At 39.8% G+C, this 17,110-nt stretch overlaps 1 protein-coding gene across 1 annotated transcript in view; it reads right to left on the reverse strand.

Annotated features, from left to right (window-relative positions):
* The window catches only part of LOC136858372 (probable glutamate receptor), a 231,669-nt gene extending 214,777 nt beyond the window's left edge, over positions 1-16,892 (reverse strand). The window contains exons 1-3 of the mRNA XM_067137865.2: positions 16,762-16,892; positions 7,740-8,016; positions 4,447-4,965 (exon numbers count right to left, since the gene is read on the reverse strand). Of these exons, the coding sequence (XP_066993966.2) occupies positions 4,447-4,965; positions 7,740-8,016; positions 16,762-16,763 (798 nt within the window). The 5' untranslated portion in view covers positions 16,764-16,892. The remainder of the gene's footprint in view (positions 1-4,446; positions 4,966-7,739; positions 8,017-16,761) is intronic.
* Between the last annotated feature and the right edge of the window lie 218 nt (positions 16,893-17,110).

Genomic DNA, 17,110 nt, shown 5'->3' on the forward strand with positions numbered 1-17,110 from the left:
CGGCCAGTATCCAGTATTCGGGAGATAGTAGGTTCGAACCCCACTGTCGGCAGCCCTGAAAATGGTTTTCCGTGGTTTCCCATTTTCACACCAGGCAAATGCTGGGGCTGTACCTTAATTAAGGCCACGGCCGCTTCCTTCCCACTCCTAGCCCTTCCCTGTCCCATTGTCGCCATAAGACCTATCTGTGTCGGTGCGACGTAAAGCAACTAGCTAGAAAAAACTCATGTGTCTAAAATAAATGAAAGATAAACTTTGATACTAAAACGATGTCCGCAGAAGTGGAAGTAATAGGACGAAGGCCAGCATAGGGTACCTGACTCGCAAGGACGAATTATAATCATCTACTATATTAAAATACTGGCATTTGTACCCGTTCTTTGCATGTCTCCTCCATTAATTTGTGTGAATTAATATGGCTCTATTCATACGACATGTTAAACTGATATTTTCCTCGCAAAGCACGTTGCAGTAACGTGAAGTACGACAAAGCTGAGCAAAGTTCAGAGATTATGAGGATGAGGATGATTTCCGAATTTATTGTACGGTCCGAAGTTGTGCGAAATTCTCCCTGCTTCTCAAGTTGCATATTGTATCTCTGACCATTGGCGTGGCGCTCTGACGTTGATGATACCTCCCTTATTATCTCTCCTATCGAAAAGTGCAAAATGGTTCTTTAGTTCTTCCCATTAACCCATCTTGAAATGAAACACCAGATTACCACTGCCGATATGCGGAACAGCCCCTTCCTGCCGAAATATTTACTGGTCATTTTAAAACAATCCATTCGTCTTGGTCTACCTGTGCTGTCTCTCTGGAGTCTATTTTTCTCCTAGGCAACTTACATAACTTATCCTCCTCCATTCGCCTCACATGTCCCTACCACCGAAGCTGGTTTATTCGCACACCTTTACTTTATTGCTTGTTCATAATAATAATAATAATAATAATAATAATAATAATAATAATAATAATAATAATAATAATAATAATGGTCAGATAAGTGAAGACCTGAGAACCAGACTATCTTATGTCCAAATGGTAAGTTTAACAGTAGAACCAGAAAACGCAATTTTACTCGCAAATTTCCCTACAAGGTCGTCGAAAAAGACTGAAATAACATTTATCTTACATTTATATAATCATAAGCACTTGTACTTAATACTGTGATGACGGGTTTTTGTTCTCTCATTTTTTAAATACTTTTGTGGACTTAAGATATCTGTTTGTCAGGATGTGGAAAGGACTTAGGATAGGAAAAGGACATGTTAAACTATAAAATTACAGTGCTAACTCCTTTCAAATTGACTTTATTTAAACATATAAAAATCACAAGGGAGAAGACATTAATAAAATTCAGTACAGCATTGAGCGCTACTGCGCTTATGTTAAAGTTTATAGATCATGAGCCAAAACTGCTAACCAGGCAATTTTTATTCCGAGTCAGGGTAGTCTTCTGTGACGGATTCTTCAGTCTTGAGATTCCTGAAGTACAAGTTCAACCCACTTCAAGATGGTGCACAAATCACTTTTCTTTACTAATTGACTTTTTAACAGTTCTAATCACAGGAAGAGTTTGTGGGAAAGATGTCCTGGCACTTCTGGTATTCCTCCTCAAATCGACTTCTTTGAACGTTTCATCCTGGAACGAGGTTTTGTACTGATAGGTGTATGGTTCGTCTTTTCTCACCTGGATCCAAACCATTTCAGAAATATGTGCGTTTTCTCCCAGGGTGTTTTTCTTCCTCAGAACAATCATGTTGTCTTTGCTTGAAAAACCCAAGAAATCTTTGAAATCTGCCAAACACATTCTTTCAACTTTGATTTTTTCCCACTTTCTTCTACTAAGTTTATCCAATCATTACAAGTAAAGATGTTTTGTGTCTCGATCCTTTTCTTCTTCCTTTCAATAATGCTGTGTACAGTATCCACTTCCATGTGGGTGTGCCCACGCAACAAGTACTTGTGGTTAATAATTTGCAAATTTTTCCATTTTGAAATAAGCCAGAAGTACATGATAATCATTTGATGATTTCTATTCTGACCTGAGCAATTATCTGACCAGACAGTGAGGATGTGTGTTTTATCACTTAGATGATTATTTGCCCATTTCAAGAAACATGAAGCCATCTCATTTCCTCCACGGCCTCCACAGGTTTCATCATACATCGTTCAATAGGACTGTCTTAGTGTGGAATCATATAGAGTATAGTTTAGTGTCCGTAACTTCCTGAGGTAGTAGACTCTGAATTTGTTAGATATGGTGTCGGTAAACATTTTTGTAGGTCCACCATTACAACTTTCTCGTTTTCACCGCAAGTTTCCTTGTCATTTGCTTTCATCTTGTAGCGGCGGGTGGCTTCTTCCAAGTGCTCTTTCTACCTTTCCATAATTTTAGATATCTCATATTGTGTGGACGATTGTTGGTTTATCTGGATATTATATTCATCGCACTTGTCACACGTATCGTTCTCTGGCAACTTGAAAGCGATGTTATACTCTTCATTGAATATTTTTCGAAACAACCATTCTTTTGCTGCTAATTTTCCTTCCTTGGTACATTCTTGGCAATATAAAGAATACATTTTAGATAGATTCAGTTCACTTCCTATGTACTTCCTCTTCGTTCGTTCCCTGCTGTAATGACTCTTATAAACTGGATATCTGCCAATGTATCCTCTAATGTCATGACAAAGCTCTTCTGAGATTTTACTTGATGGCGTTTGTTTACCTCTTCCATCAACTTCAATCATACCACACCCACTGGTCTTTTTCAAGGCAGTTTTCACCATTTGAATACTTATCCCCAGTGTATTTAAAAACATTCCTTGACAAACGGGGATTTTATTGTTTGACACGTTTAAATTATAAATATATGTTGCTGTTCTTTGCCATTGTATCTCATAACATCGTGGCCTATGCCTTATAACTGGCTTTTCCCCCACAAGGGAAATAATGTACTGTCTTTTAAGGTCCCAACTCTTCTCTGCACTCCAAAATTCATTAAATATTTGCTGCCTTTCAACCTCAGTTACCTTTGTTGAACATTTCATTCTGCAGTTTCTAAATTCAGAACGAAGGACACGCTTATCAACTAACTTACCAGCTGACGAGACACATTCTTCTCCACTTAATAACTTTAATTTCCTCACATTCTTCTTCCACAAAAGAGTATTTCTTTTCCTTTTCCTACAACCATTCTTATTATTTTCAAAATATTCATCTTCAGAATCTGAGTACGGAACCAATCTAGCACCAGTTGTACAAGAGGGGAGCAAAAATGTTCCGCTCTCTGTTTGCTTGATGTCACAACAGACGAAAGGGCACTGGATGGGGTATCATTAGAGTCACTCTCCAACGAAAGCTCTTGTGGGGAGCGTGATCTCTTACCAGAACTACCCAAAAGCCCTTGAAAATCGGCACTGCATTCTATTTCAGTCTCTTCAGCAACAAGCGGCGGGTAAATAGGCATGGAGACTAGATCATTGTAACCTTCGTCAGTGTAATGCAAATTCACTTTAACACATTCTAATTGAGTGTACACCTTTTCTCCACTATCTTCTTCGTCCTCTTCTTCTACTTCTTCTTCACAAAATCGGGCATCGTAACAGTAGGGGCCTGCGGACAAAAAATATTTTTAAGATACTATCCAACAGATAAAAGCACACGCACGAATAACAGTTCTTGAACAAATTGCGTTGGCTCATAAAAACAAATAATGTATAAACTTTTATGATTACAAAGTGCGGTGAACTTAATACTTACTTCCACTCTTTTGTCTACTTGTAGATTCATAGAAGGAAATGCAGTTTCTGTTCCCTTAAGCTCATTTTCATTGTCATTAAACCCTATAAAAGAAATTGATTAACAAGCTAATTACTGTGAGGCTCATAAATAGGAAGACTCTTTTCTAAAACGTCAACAGATTACTTTTCAGTATCTGTAGAGCATAGAAATAGAAATATATTGTAGTAATCAATATTATTCTTACCTCCTGGACACTGGTTTAGCTGCAGTGCAAGATCAACCAACATCCGTCCACGGCTCATTGCTTCTTATTAACGAAACCGAGCAGAACATGCAAGACAATGGTAATATTCGCGCCTAAGTCAACAAAATCCTTGTCAATAATGTGACTTGAACTACAATGGTAACACAAAATCTCAATGCCAAACCATCTTAAATGGACTTAGGCTATCACCAGTTATGATTTGCTTAGAACCAAAGTATCGTAAGTGGACTTAGGATCAGTTGGCTCACAGGATTCTCAGGACTAAAGATTATATTGACACTGCTAATTCGTAAATTTGTTGTTTTAAAAGAATTAACATAGTCTGGCTCAATAAAGCGCTCTTTCATCATATACACTCCGGATTATCTCAAAAAGGCAAAAAATGGACTTAAGATAGTCTGGTTCTCACGTACAGAATTATACATTGCACTCACCTGCAGGTCAGATATCTTGTCAGGGTAGAGACAACTGTAATTCTCGAAACCTGTTTTAGGATTCCACTTGTCCAGTATTATTTGCGCCTGAGGCAATTTGCCAACAAACTGATGTGTTACTAACAAGACGTCATAATCAACGTTATCCAATACATCACATATATGTTGATCTTTTCCCCGATTAGAGCACGTTCCTTCTTCTAGTAGAGTTGGGTTCATAGTCCCTAATGAGTGCAGTTCTTGCTGTTTGTTGATAGGAGTCGTGTCATTATCTCGTTCAGAGCAGTGTTCGCCACGGAATGTCCTGTAGCTGTTGTCGACAAACGCTGATTCCGTAATTCCCAACAGTTCAACAGCTACGAGGTCCGGCATAAACCTCATCTCCTTCATGACGAAGAGATCGTGGAGAGGCATTGGTGCCGTTGTGGCCGGAAGGATCAGGTATCGGCGATTAGCTCTCATTGATCCCTTGCGAGCAGTCTGTGAAATTCTTCTTATCACAGAGGGCAAGTTCTTCACCTGAAACACCATAATTATCAGTGATCACAATTTTAATAATGCAATGCTGTATGATCGCCACAGCTATTCTATCCCCAGAAGACATCAGAGCGCATGGAAAGTCTTTGAAGTACGATTTTAAATATCCCCCAAATTTGCAGGTCCGCCCTCTGATCTATGCGGGTTTCTTCGGAACATGCATTGTCACCAAATACATTTCTTCCACAGTAATAATAATAATCGTATGGCCTCAGCTACCGTGTGCAGACATTTCAATTTTACTCCAGGAACAGGCTTAATTATTTCCTCGATAGCTGCAGTCGCTTAAGTGCGGCCAGTGTCCAGTATTCGGGAGATAGTGGGTTCGAACCCCACCGTCGGCAGCCCTGAAGATGGTTTTCCGTGGTTTCCCATTTTCACACCATGCAAATTCTGGGGCTGTACCTTAATTAAGGCCACGGCCGTTTCTTTCCCAATCCTAGCCCCTTCCTGTTCCACCGTCGCCATAAGACCTATCTGTGTTAGTGCGACGTAAAGCAACTTGATAAAAGAATTATTTCCTTTCATTACAATTTATAAAAGTTGTTTGGATGACTAGCCGTTATTTCTCCATGCATAACAACAACAACAACAACAACAACAACAACAACAACGGTAATACTGAAGGAAGCGCTAAAAATGAAATTACCGGGCGAGTTGGCCATGCGCGTAGAGGCGCGCGGCTGTGAGTTTGCATCCGGGAGATAGTAGGTTCGAATCCCACTATCGGCAGCTCTGAAGATGGTTTTCCGTGGTTTCCCATTTTCACACCAGGCAAATGCTGGGGCTGTACCTTAATTAAGGCCACGGCCGCTTCCTTCCAACTCCTAGGCCTTTCCTATCCCATCGTCGCCATAAGACCTATCTGTGTCGGTGCGACGTAAAGCCCCTAGCAAAAAAAAAGTAATGAAATTCAACACAGCATGTCATTGACCTATACCTGTAATAACTAAAGATGATTTCTGACAGCTAGGGCTGGAGGGAGGAGCATTGCACGTGTCATTTCACGATATTGCCACATTCCAGCATTCCTTTCTCTTACCCCACACTTGTTTCCTCGTTCATTCGAACCGCTGTGATCTGTTGTAGACTACCTGGCCAGACTGTGACTGACTTGGTCTCATGTTTCGTTACCTGATCTAATTCAGAAATGAGAGGTTTGGCAACTCCAAGCAAGGCGAACTGGCCGGAAGATGTATCTCCATGGCAACCGCAGTCGCCCACCCTCGTTTCCATGGCAACCATACCCCCCACTCCCTTTATTCCGCCCCGGCAGGCAGTAAACAGAACTCCCTCTAAGTACTGCCAGGCTTCAACTTTAGATATATTAGAGGTATAGCCAAGGAGAGGGCCGTGACATGGCGAAAGTAAGTCAACGAACTGCAGCCATTTGGACCCACGCTAATGACAGAGCAACTGTTTTCCAAAAACCTCGCAGTAAATGCTGGAGTAGATACAGAGGAGGACATCTTTTAAGATAAGTTCCAGATTTCAAGTTCCTGAGTATTTAAACAAAATGAACATAAATATATATTTCTAAATATTTGAGTATGATTTGATAGAATCTGATGATGTCATTTCAAGAACGAAACAAGTCATTCTATTTTAATTAAATTATTCCTCTTGCTGGTGTAATACTGTTACCATATGTTTTCTCTTTCAGGTGGTTTATAAATTTATTACTCAAAGTTTCGGCAGACTGAAGAATCTAACAGTTATAGATTAACTCAGTCGAAAGTGAAAAGAAATAACTTCAGATATTACAAAAGAAAAGTGGAGGGGGTGTTTAAGAAAACTACATTCTGCTTGCTATAGAGCAGGGGTTTCCAAATGGCGGCCCGCGGGCCGCACTGGCCCGCGAAGCTATTTCTTGCGGCCCGCGAGGGCTTTCAAAAATGTATTTCAAGAAATGTGAAGAAAATCTACGAAAAATATTTCATAGCTCGGTCAAAAATGATATTATTTTTTTATCCTGTATAGACCAAAGTCGGAACTAATTCATTCTTTAATATTATCTCCTGTTTTTTAGTATTCACTTGTGCTGAATAAATTCTTTAATTTAATAAAATTAAAATCTAAACTTCGCCGGAAAATGAGCCCCCATAAACACCATTTCTAGGTCTTAACCATTATAAACATGGCTATGGGATCAATACCAATTCTTGAAGTCCATGCCAACCTCACTGTGGCCTTTTGTATTCAGCGTAGTATGCAGTGAATACCAAGACATAATTTAAAAGCCATTGGTGTAAGAAGCGGTTTCATTTCCTTGTTCTTCTCTCATTGGCAGTACTGGCTGGTACACAGTGAAAATTTTCGGGGAATTATTCCTGGAAGTACATTGTTGGGATTTTAGGCTCTTACAAATGTATAGCATTGTGCCCTTCACACTACTTCCACTAAATTGTTATTTTTTTTTAAGTACATTATTAATTTTAGTTTGTCTTCCGTTTTAATTTTTTTAATTTGTGAAATTTTAATTCAAATTAATAGATATTGTTGGGTGCTCCTCTTTAAAATACAATCGTCCTGGATATAATAGCGGTTATTCTTAATTTCAGTCTTTTATGCAATTGTAAGATAGTGTTTTAGGCAATTACAATTATTAAACCTCCATTTCAATTGAACTATGCATATTATTTGGGGAATTTTACTGAAATTGGCCTATTATTTAAGTGCGGCCCGCGATCATTCCTAAGATTTCCAGTGTGGCCCTTGAGTTCTTACTAATTGGAAAACCCTGCTATAGAGAATACCTGAATTATGTATGCTAGACATCCTGCGTCCAACGTCTGTAGAAGAAGGCTGTAGAATACTTCCTCTGATTGCCAGCCAAGTCGCAGTCGAAACACTGGAACATAAGTTGGTAGCAACGGTCCCTCAAGAACAGAATCACTGAGAACAACCACACAGCCATTGTCTTCTGTCATATACTGATCTACCACGTGCCACACTAAGCTATTTAAACTACGTGGTACACAGCTGGAGACTAGAGGGAGGTACACGACCACTGCGAGCGCAACACGATGCATCCTGTAACAAGAAGAAATAGTCTGATACATTGGTGACCTAACTTTCTGAATTATCTGTGAATATAATATTTTCTAACTCATTTAACTATCTACCAGGTATGATTAAAAACCTATATGTAATTTAACCCGATATGTCCCGGCGTTGCCATGTCCCAGCGTTGCCATATGGCAACGCTGGGTTACATGTGTCTGTTTTATTTTTTGGCTATTCAACAATTCACTTTTCATGAAACCATTGTCAGAATTGTACATTATAGGGACCTGTATTGTTAATTCTGAATGGTTTTTTGTCAGTTACTCAAGTTGTTTGTGTGCAGTAACATTGCAAAGTGAGAGTGAGAAAAAGAAATGTCAAATCAAGAGGACCACAATTTCATGAACAGGTATATTTACATTCCTGCAAGGAATTCTTCCTTTCTGGTTATTGCTATTTTCTTTCGAAAGTTGTAGCATTACGTTAGTATAAATGAAAAATATGCTGGCTCCTATAAAGTGAAGATATATAAGGATTTATGATGCTGTTGCCATATGGCAACGCTGGGCCATAATGGGTATTTCAATTTTTTTTCCGTTCCTAGCATTGCCAAAGCAGTCTGTATACTACTGTTTGCGCACAATACCTGACTGCTTGTAAAGTATAGCACTTCCAATGCGGTTTTCTATATTTTCAGACCGATAACTCTAAAAGAAGCTCTTGACTACTTGGAAGAAATACTGTCCGATGATGAAGATACTCAAGCGTTTTTTATCGAGCCTCCTGATGTTGAAAGTAGTGCTTTGAGTGGTGAAGATGATCAGATGTAAGGCTAAAGAATGAAATTGTTTCAAAATCTATGCGCAGAAATCGCTTTCAACAGAAACTGCTGTTTCTCCGTTTTGAAGACAGCCGTAAATCAGGAAATGACAATGACAAAATGTGGAAACTTAGACCCATCACAGACAATTTGAAGTCCAATATGCTCAAACATTTTCACCCTGAACAGCACCTTGTCTACGATGAGAGCATGATAGCATACTTCGGTCGTCACGGTTGCATACAATTTATAAAAGATAAACCATTACGCTTCGGGTACAAAGTTTGGTCGTTACGTACTCCAGCAGGTTATCTGATAAATTTTGAAATTTATCAAGGTAGAAATCCCAAATCAAATCAAGTCTATGAGGAGAGATTTGGGAAGTCTACAGCTCCACTGTTGAGTATGATTGATGATGTTCACTTTGATGTACAGCAGCTACCATTCTCATTTTATTTTGAAAATTTATTTACCGGCCTTCCATTGCTAGCCTATTTGAAATCTCGAGGTTATTCGGGCACAGGTACTATTCGCCACAACAGAATTCACAAAAACTGTCCACTTGAGAACCAACAGACCCTAAAGAAGAAGCCTCGAGGATATTGCACTTCAGTGAAAATGGAAGTAACTGACATATGTGTGACTAAATGGGTCGATAATTCAGTTGTGAGTGCTGCATCTACCACATTCGGAATGAATCCCACATCTAGAGTGCAACGCTATTCCAAGGAACAAAGAAAGAAAATAGGTGTTAACAGGCCAAATGTAATTGGCAAATATAATAAGCACATGGGTGGTGCTGATCACATGGACCAGAATGTGTCTCTGTATCGCATTGGGAACCGAAGAAAGGAGTGGTGGAGTAGTATCTTCACTTGGTTGAGCGACGTATGTGTGCACAGCGCGTGGCTGTTCCATAGAGTAGCTCATCCGAGTATGCCACAACTAGAATTTAGGCATCAAATTGCAGTTTACTATTGCAACCACTTTGGTGAAGGCCCTAGAGGCCCAGGACCTACTCGCAAAGGGAAATCTGACGGAACTCCTCTAGAATACCTACGCCACGATGGACTAAACCATTGGCCGATTCCCATTGACAAGAAGAGAAGATGCGCCGCTGACAACTGCTCCACAATAGGTCGCAGTGCTTGCAAGAAACGTGATGTAGGGCTTTCCATCAAATGCTTCGTGAAATACCACATCAAGGAATGAAAGGAGTAGTAGAAACTACAGTATGGCCGCAGACAGAAAAAGAACAGAATTGTGACCTCAATAGCATGTTACCATTTCATCGATAGAACAAGTCAAACAGTGATCTATTCATTATTGGAAGGCCCAAAAGCCTTAACAAATTAACTGATAATGCCTTAAATTAAATCATTTACCCTTCAAGTTACTACAAAAATAAACACAACATTGTACAAAACATTTCTTCTTGTCTTTCTTTTTTTACTCAATATTTCCCAGTATGACCCAGCGTTGCCATATGGCAACACCCTCCTGCGAGAATATCTTATATCTGAAAATCATTTTATTGTTATTTTCATATCCATTTAGGACTACTGAGACCAATTATGACAGAGTTGCTCATTAATTAAGAAATTATAATTCTGGGACATACTGGGTTAATACACAGAATTCGATCTCCTAGTTGTTAAGTCTCTTGAAATAACAGTCAATGATATGGTTTATTTATTCATAAAATGTTAGTAGCTTAATCTCATAGGTTGTCCGTCCTACCAACTGCTCCTGCGGTTTATAAAGACGACAAGATGCCGGAATTTTGTCCCATATGAGCGTTTAACGACACGAGGCTGACTTATTTGAGCACCTTCAGATACCACCGAACTGAACCAAGATGAATCCACCAGCTTGGAATCATAAAACCAGTACTCTATGGTCTGAATCGCTCATAACGAGGTGTAAGTAGAGCATCTTAATATAAATTGGTGCGTAGAAAAAAGACAGGTAGTAAACTTCTAAAACTAAGTACATTTCGGCTGACATTCGTCCATTCAAAAGTTTTGAGGCTTCATACGCCACATAGCAGCACATTTGAAACACATAGATATGAGCTGTGCAAGGCATTTTTCTTGCCTTCATTTTATAGTTACAAATTACAGTTTTCTGTAAATCAGTAATAACGTGATAATAACAATTATTTTACAATAAATACATCGCACAAAATCCCGAGTTTACAAGTATGAAAGTTGTCACCAGTACTATCAAGACTGTACTGTATATGAATCGTGAATGGCGCAGGTTCTTCTATGTGTTGACACTTGTAAAAAGCATACATGATTACATCTGAAAGCGAGGATCGGAAAATTAGAAGTGAAAAGTGCTTGCATCTTGATTAAGTAATCCCCATGACATATACCGTACTCTGTTGCTGGGGTTAGAGACATGTCTGTCAACCTTCTAGTACGGCTGGACCGGGCGAGTTGGCCGTGCGCGTAGAGGCGCGCGGCTGTGAGCTTGCATCCGGGAGATAGTAGGTTCGAATCCCACTATCGGCAGCCCTGAAGATGGTTTTCCGTGGTTTCCCATTTTCACACCAGGCAAATGCTGGGGCTGTACCTTAATTAAGGCCACGGCCGCTTCCTTCCAACTCCTAGGCCTGTCCTATCCCATCGTCGCCATAAGACCTAGCTGTGTCGGTGCGACGTAAAGCCCCTAGCAAAAAAAAAAAAAAGTACGGCTGGAAGAAATATACAGCAAGAGATTGAACACAACTAGTATATTTTCAAGGCACTTGTTCGAATAAAAAGTTTATGTTATCTGCAATAAGAGGGGTTAACGGATCATCTCTATTGCTATAACCATTCCAAGGGTCAATAATGAGGAGAATCACTTTATTTGTAATCACTTGAAAAAGTTGTGGAAGTTCCTTTTCCATTATATTTAAACTAGAACTTGGTCTTGATGATTTCTGGTGGGTCTGGAAAGTTGTTAGGATATTTTCCTTCTGACTCTGCAACCAACATAGGGGGAATCAAACTTGCCGTCTGCGGAAATTATTAGTATAATCATATGAGAATGAGTGCTCGCTGCAACTGACGCTACAGCAGCGAAGAAGCGTTTTTTTGCCTCCTTTTGACTTAATTATATATGAAATATGAGAATCATTCAGTCAATCATCTATATACATAAAATAACTTGTCCTGACTGACTGACTGACTGACTGACTGACTGACTGATTCATCATCGCCGAGCCAAAACTACTGGACATAGAGAAATGACATTTTGGGGACACATTCATATTAACATGTAGGTGCTCGCTAAGGGAGGATTTTTGGACATTCCATCGCAAAGGGAGTGAAAAGGGAGATGAAATTTTAAAATGAGGATATCTCAAAAACAGAAGGTTTAGAGTCATAAAAATTGGTATTTGGAATCTCCTTTAAAAATAAAGAAACAAGTATTTTTTTGTTTTAGGAAAATCTCATGAAGGGGAGGGGGCTGAAAGGGGGGGAAAAGGAGTTGAACACCTTTTATGAGGAGACTTATACTTCAAAAATTGAAGATGTTACAGTCATGAAAATTTAAAATTGGAACCTCCTTGAAAAATAAAGAAACACGTATTTTCTTGTTTTTGGAAAATACAAATAATGGGGGGTGAAGGGGGGTGAATTTTTAAAGTGAGTGTATCTATATCTCAAAACTTTAAAAGTTTGCAGATGTAGAAATTGGTATTTAGAATCCCCTTTAAAAATAGAGAAATAAGCATTTTTTTGTTTCCGGAAAATCCCAATAGGGGGGTGAAAAGGAGTGAAAAATGGGTTGAATGCCTTTAATGAGGATACTTATATCTCAGATATTACAGATCTGAAAATAAGCATTTGGGATCTCCTTTAAAAATAAAAAATAAAAATAAAGAAACATGTACGTTTTGTTTTTGGAAAATCCAAATAGTGGAGGGTGGAAAGGGGTGGTGAATTTTTAAAATGAGTGCATCTTTAACTTTAAAAGTTTACAGATGTAAAAATTGGTACTTAGAATCTCCTTAGAAAATAAACACGTATTTTTTTGTTTTCGGAAAATCAAATAGGAGGGTTGAAAAGGGGTGAAAAGGGTTGAATGCCTTTGATAAGGATATATCTCAGAAACTGAAGATGTTACAGACCTGAAAATCGGTATTTGGGATCTCTTTTAAATAAAAACACTCGCAAAATACCATGTTCTTCCAGGAAGTCAGGTTTGGTCCCCATGTCTTCGAAAACTCTCAATCTTGATAAGTTTAATAACTGTCCCTTCGCAGTTTTCCAGTTCTGAACAACTCTGCTCTCCACTCTTCCTCCTTTTAGATTTACAGTTAAACCGTTTAATTCAACCAATCAATCTCATTATTTTGTCAAATCGAGAAAAGTACTTGTAGTACCGGTCTGACCTTAATAGATCTTCCGTGACGACGAGGCTTGTGGCAGTCTTTCTTCTTTCATGCATAATTTCATCTTCATTCTAGACGCTACAATCTGAAGGCCATTCTTCCGGTGGAAGGTACAACCAGGATGGTTCCTTCCACCATCTAGAGGTTGTAAGTTCTCTTGTCCCACATCCTCGAGAAGGCAGATCAGCAGGATTCACTGCACCAGACACATGCCTCCACGATTCCTTTAGAGTCAGTTGTCTTATTTCCCTAACCTTCTCAACGAAAACTGACCAAAGGATCTCATGCCATATCCATGTCAACACTGACATAGAATCTGCCCACAAGTCCATCTGTAAAGGAGCTACCCTTGGTTTTGCTTGAAAAAGCTGGATGTGAACTCTTTACTCCATCTGCATACGTAGAATTACCACTGCGGCATATGCGCATCTCGATTCGCATTGCAGAAGGCGTGGAGGATACGTTCTACATATACTTCAGGGAATCTTCCGAGGATCTCCACGTGGTGAAATTCTCGAAGTTCATGGAAACCATTTCCCAGATGTGTTTTCCAATTCCAAAGGTACTTCCGTGTCCCAAGAGACCTCATTTATTTTCTGCAGTAAAATCTTCGGCAACAGCATAATGGGTACCAAAAATCCAATTGGGTCATAAATCCGAAGGACAGTAGATAGCACCATTATTTTATTTATCTCCTCCGTTGAAATATTTTCTAGAGACTCACAGTTCAAACGAAGAACACCCTCCTTGCGATTCCACATTATTCCAAGGACCGGTGACAAATTAAACTCGCATTGAAGCAATGGATCTGTGTTCTCCCAATCTCTGAACTCAAACTTGTGTTGGGAAAGAACATCTTGAGCAGTTATGACAGAGAGTTTCAGCTCCTCCTTATTTGAGACACTTGTCACAAAATTATAAACATAAAAGCTGTCCTTTAGCAGTCTGATAATATCAACAGACACTTTATTTTCATCTTGAGCATCCAGCAAGGCTTAGTCTAGAAGGTGCTCAATCACAGCTGCCAGTAAAACAAAAGGCTCGATGTCACGCCAAAAACTACTCTCTTGTGCCTATATGTTTTACTTCTTCCTTGCAACACACGGATTTCAAAAAAATCTATATCTTCTGGTGCTACCGAAATTTGCAGAAACGCCTTACGAATATCAGCAATCACCCCAATTGACTTGATGCTGTATAGGCTTTTGTGCTTATGGCGTGTCAAGAAAATAAGGTAAATTCTTTACGTTTCGCAGAGAACTGTGCTCTGCGTCATCAGAAGAAAGTCTCGACAGTCCACGAGAAAGGCGTCTTAAACAATCTTTAAATTTAGACGTTATAATAGAAGTGGAAATGGTACGTTCATTCGCCAACAGATGGCATCCTAGACCTCTTAGACTCTGATGGTTCGGTCAGCTTCCGCTTAGAACACTAGAGCTGTGCCATGTCTGGGGAGCCATCTGGTGGTGAATGAACGTACCATTTCCACTTCTATTATAACGTCTAAATTTAAAGAGTCATTGTTTAAGAAGCCTTTCTCGTGGACAGTCGAGATTTCCTTCGGATGACACAAAGCACAGTTCTCTGCGAAACGTAAAGAATTTCACCTTATTTTCTTGACACGGCATAAGCCCAGAAGCCTATACAGGGCAATGAAAGCATCAATGGCAACTCCAATTGACTTCTTTCGGAACTGTAGTAGGAGAGGAGGAATTCGTTTGATGAGACTGGAACTCTCTTCTAGACAATCTTTGAGGGAAGGATTGTTACCTCTTCTTGCGGAAGCATCAAATACTGGTCTCACTGATTTTGTTGCAGAATTCTTGATGACAGATCGATGAGGGAGATAATACCCACAGATTCCAGTCTGGTCACCCGAATTTCTTCCATTATCCCTTCATCTACCCAGCCTTGAAAAACTTTATCATATTCTTCTAAGTGCCCGTTGCTTTCAACTCTACTCTTCGTAATTTCTAGCCGCTTTCCTGCTGTCTCGTATAATGGCTCCAAGGGTCACGGAAATCTAGTCTTGCTTCTTCTTCCAGTTGACGTTTCTTCTTCTCAGAGATAGGATCTTCTACCCCCAAAACGTCCAGTTCCTAGAGGTTACTCACTTTCTCTATATTCAGCAGAATAGGTGTCGCTTCCCTCCCACCACAACCTGAGCGCTGATCTCTGCCGAATACTGTCCACCCTAATGGAGTCAATTCTCCCACCATTCTACGCTCGTTCAGGAGAACTGACCCTAGAAATCTCCTGCAATAAAGATCTCTATTTCCTTATCTCTTCCTACATCTAAGTCTGACAGTCCAAGTTTCATCACTTGTTCTGCTGTAAGGCGAGGGACCTGACTATAACTAAGAGGCTGGCTAAGAGCAGCCGGTCTAAGCTGATTAGAATCATCAACATTCTGAAGAACATGTTCAAACACATGATGCTCAACAGGAGACCCAGTACTACCACCAAACGCACAGCATGGCTCAAAGTCACTTTTCTTTGTTTCCTTGAAACATGCCCAACCTTGAGGCATTTGAAGCATTCACCGTTCTAGGAGAGTCTAGCTTTCTTTTCTTCGAGAGTCATATTAGTTACCTGCTGGCATCGCGATGAAGCTTGAATCTCCAATTTACAGAAAGCACATGCATTTTACCTACACCATCAGGGGAAACTGAATCTTGAGCAGTTGGAATATCAGATTTTCTCAAAGGTTTTGATGTTTGGTTCTTACCCGCACTAAGGTTACTGCTCGTCCTAGTTAGCTGTAAGTAGCCTATTCTTCATTTTCTACTTCAGATTTCAGAAATTCTGTCTTTGAGCTTTCTTTGTGACCCAGTTTCTCAGCTCCTCTTCTCTACCACACACGGATTAATTCATCAGTCAAATAATACTCCACTAGAGGAAATAATAATGCAGCATAGTTGTCTAGTTAGACCCCTCGATTCTAACGACCTAACATTAATTTCAATTCGATCATACAACACAGACAAGGAAGGTTTTACTGTCACTGGCTTTATAATGCCTCTTACGTAAAGCTCTATTAATAAATCCTTTCGACAACAACGTGCTTTTAACAACTGGACAGCTTTACCATAATTTTCAGCAATAGGCGGAAAAATCATTCACAAGTTCAAAAGCTCTTGGCCAAGAGGCGATTTGGTCGTGCGGTTAGGAGAGCGCAGCTGTAAGCCTGCATCCTGGAGATAGTGGGTTCGAATTGCATTGTCGGCAGCCCTGAAGCCACGGTCGCTTCCTTCCTACTCCTAGGCCTTTCCTATCCCATCATCGCCACAAGACCTGTCTGTGTCGGTGCGACGTAAACAAATTGCAAAAAAAAAAAAAAAAAAAAAAAGACAGAGAACCCTTTCTGCATCATCCGGCTCACTACTTTCGTCTATTTGTTTGAACTGCACCCAAAATGATAGCCATCGCTTAACATCTCCCGAGAATTTGACAAGCGATAACTTCGGCAATTTACTAACCAGTCTACTACTCTGAGAAACACTCGATATTATAGAAGAAACATCACGCAGTATTTAACATTCATCGAACTTCTCGTACTTACATTTCACTGTTGCCCACTTATCACGATGTAAGTCGACTTTTTCATACTCCGAGGCTTCATCTTCAACGGTGTCTTCATTGATACGCCAAGCTTCGTGGATTCTCTCGTCAAGTGTAAACAGTCGATCGGCCTTATCTAGTGCGTTTTGACAGACTGGAAAGCTTTCACGTTACGTCATAGTCTTGCATTCTTATCAACACTTGCGAAATACATCCCGCACAGATAGCCCACTATCACGCACACCAATTATCCGGCTCCTCACAACCGGTGAACATTATCAATATCTTGCTTGTACCCGTCGGCGACATATGTTTCACAACCGAACACTTACCGTCACTTCACCTCACAG

The sequence above is a fragment of the Anabrus simplex genome, chromosome 1 (assembly GCF_040414725.1).
Source record: "Anabrus simplex isolate iqAnaSimp1 chromosome 1, ASM4041472v1, whole genome shotgun sequence".
NCBI classification, from domain to species: Eukaryota; Metazoa; Arthropoda; class Insecta; order Orthoptera; family Tettigoniidae; genus Anabrus; species Anabrus simplex.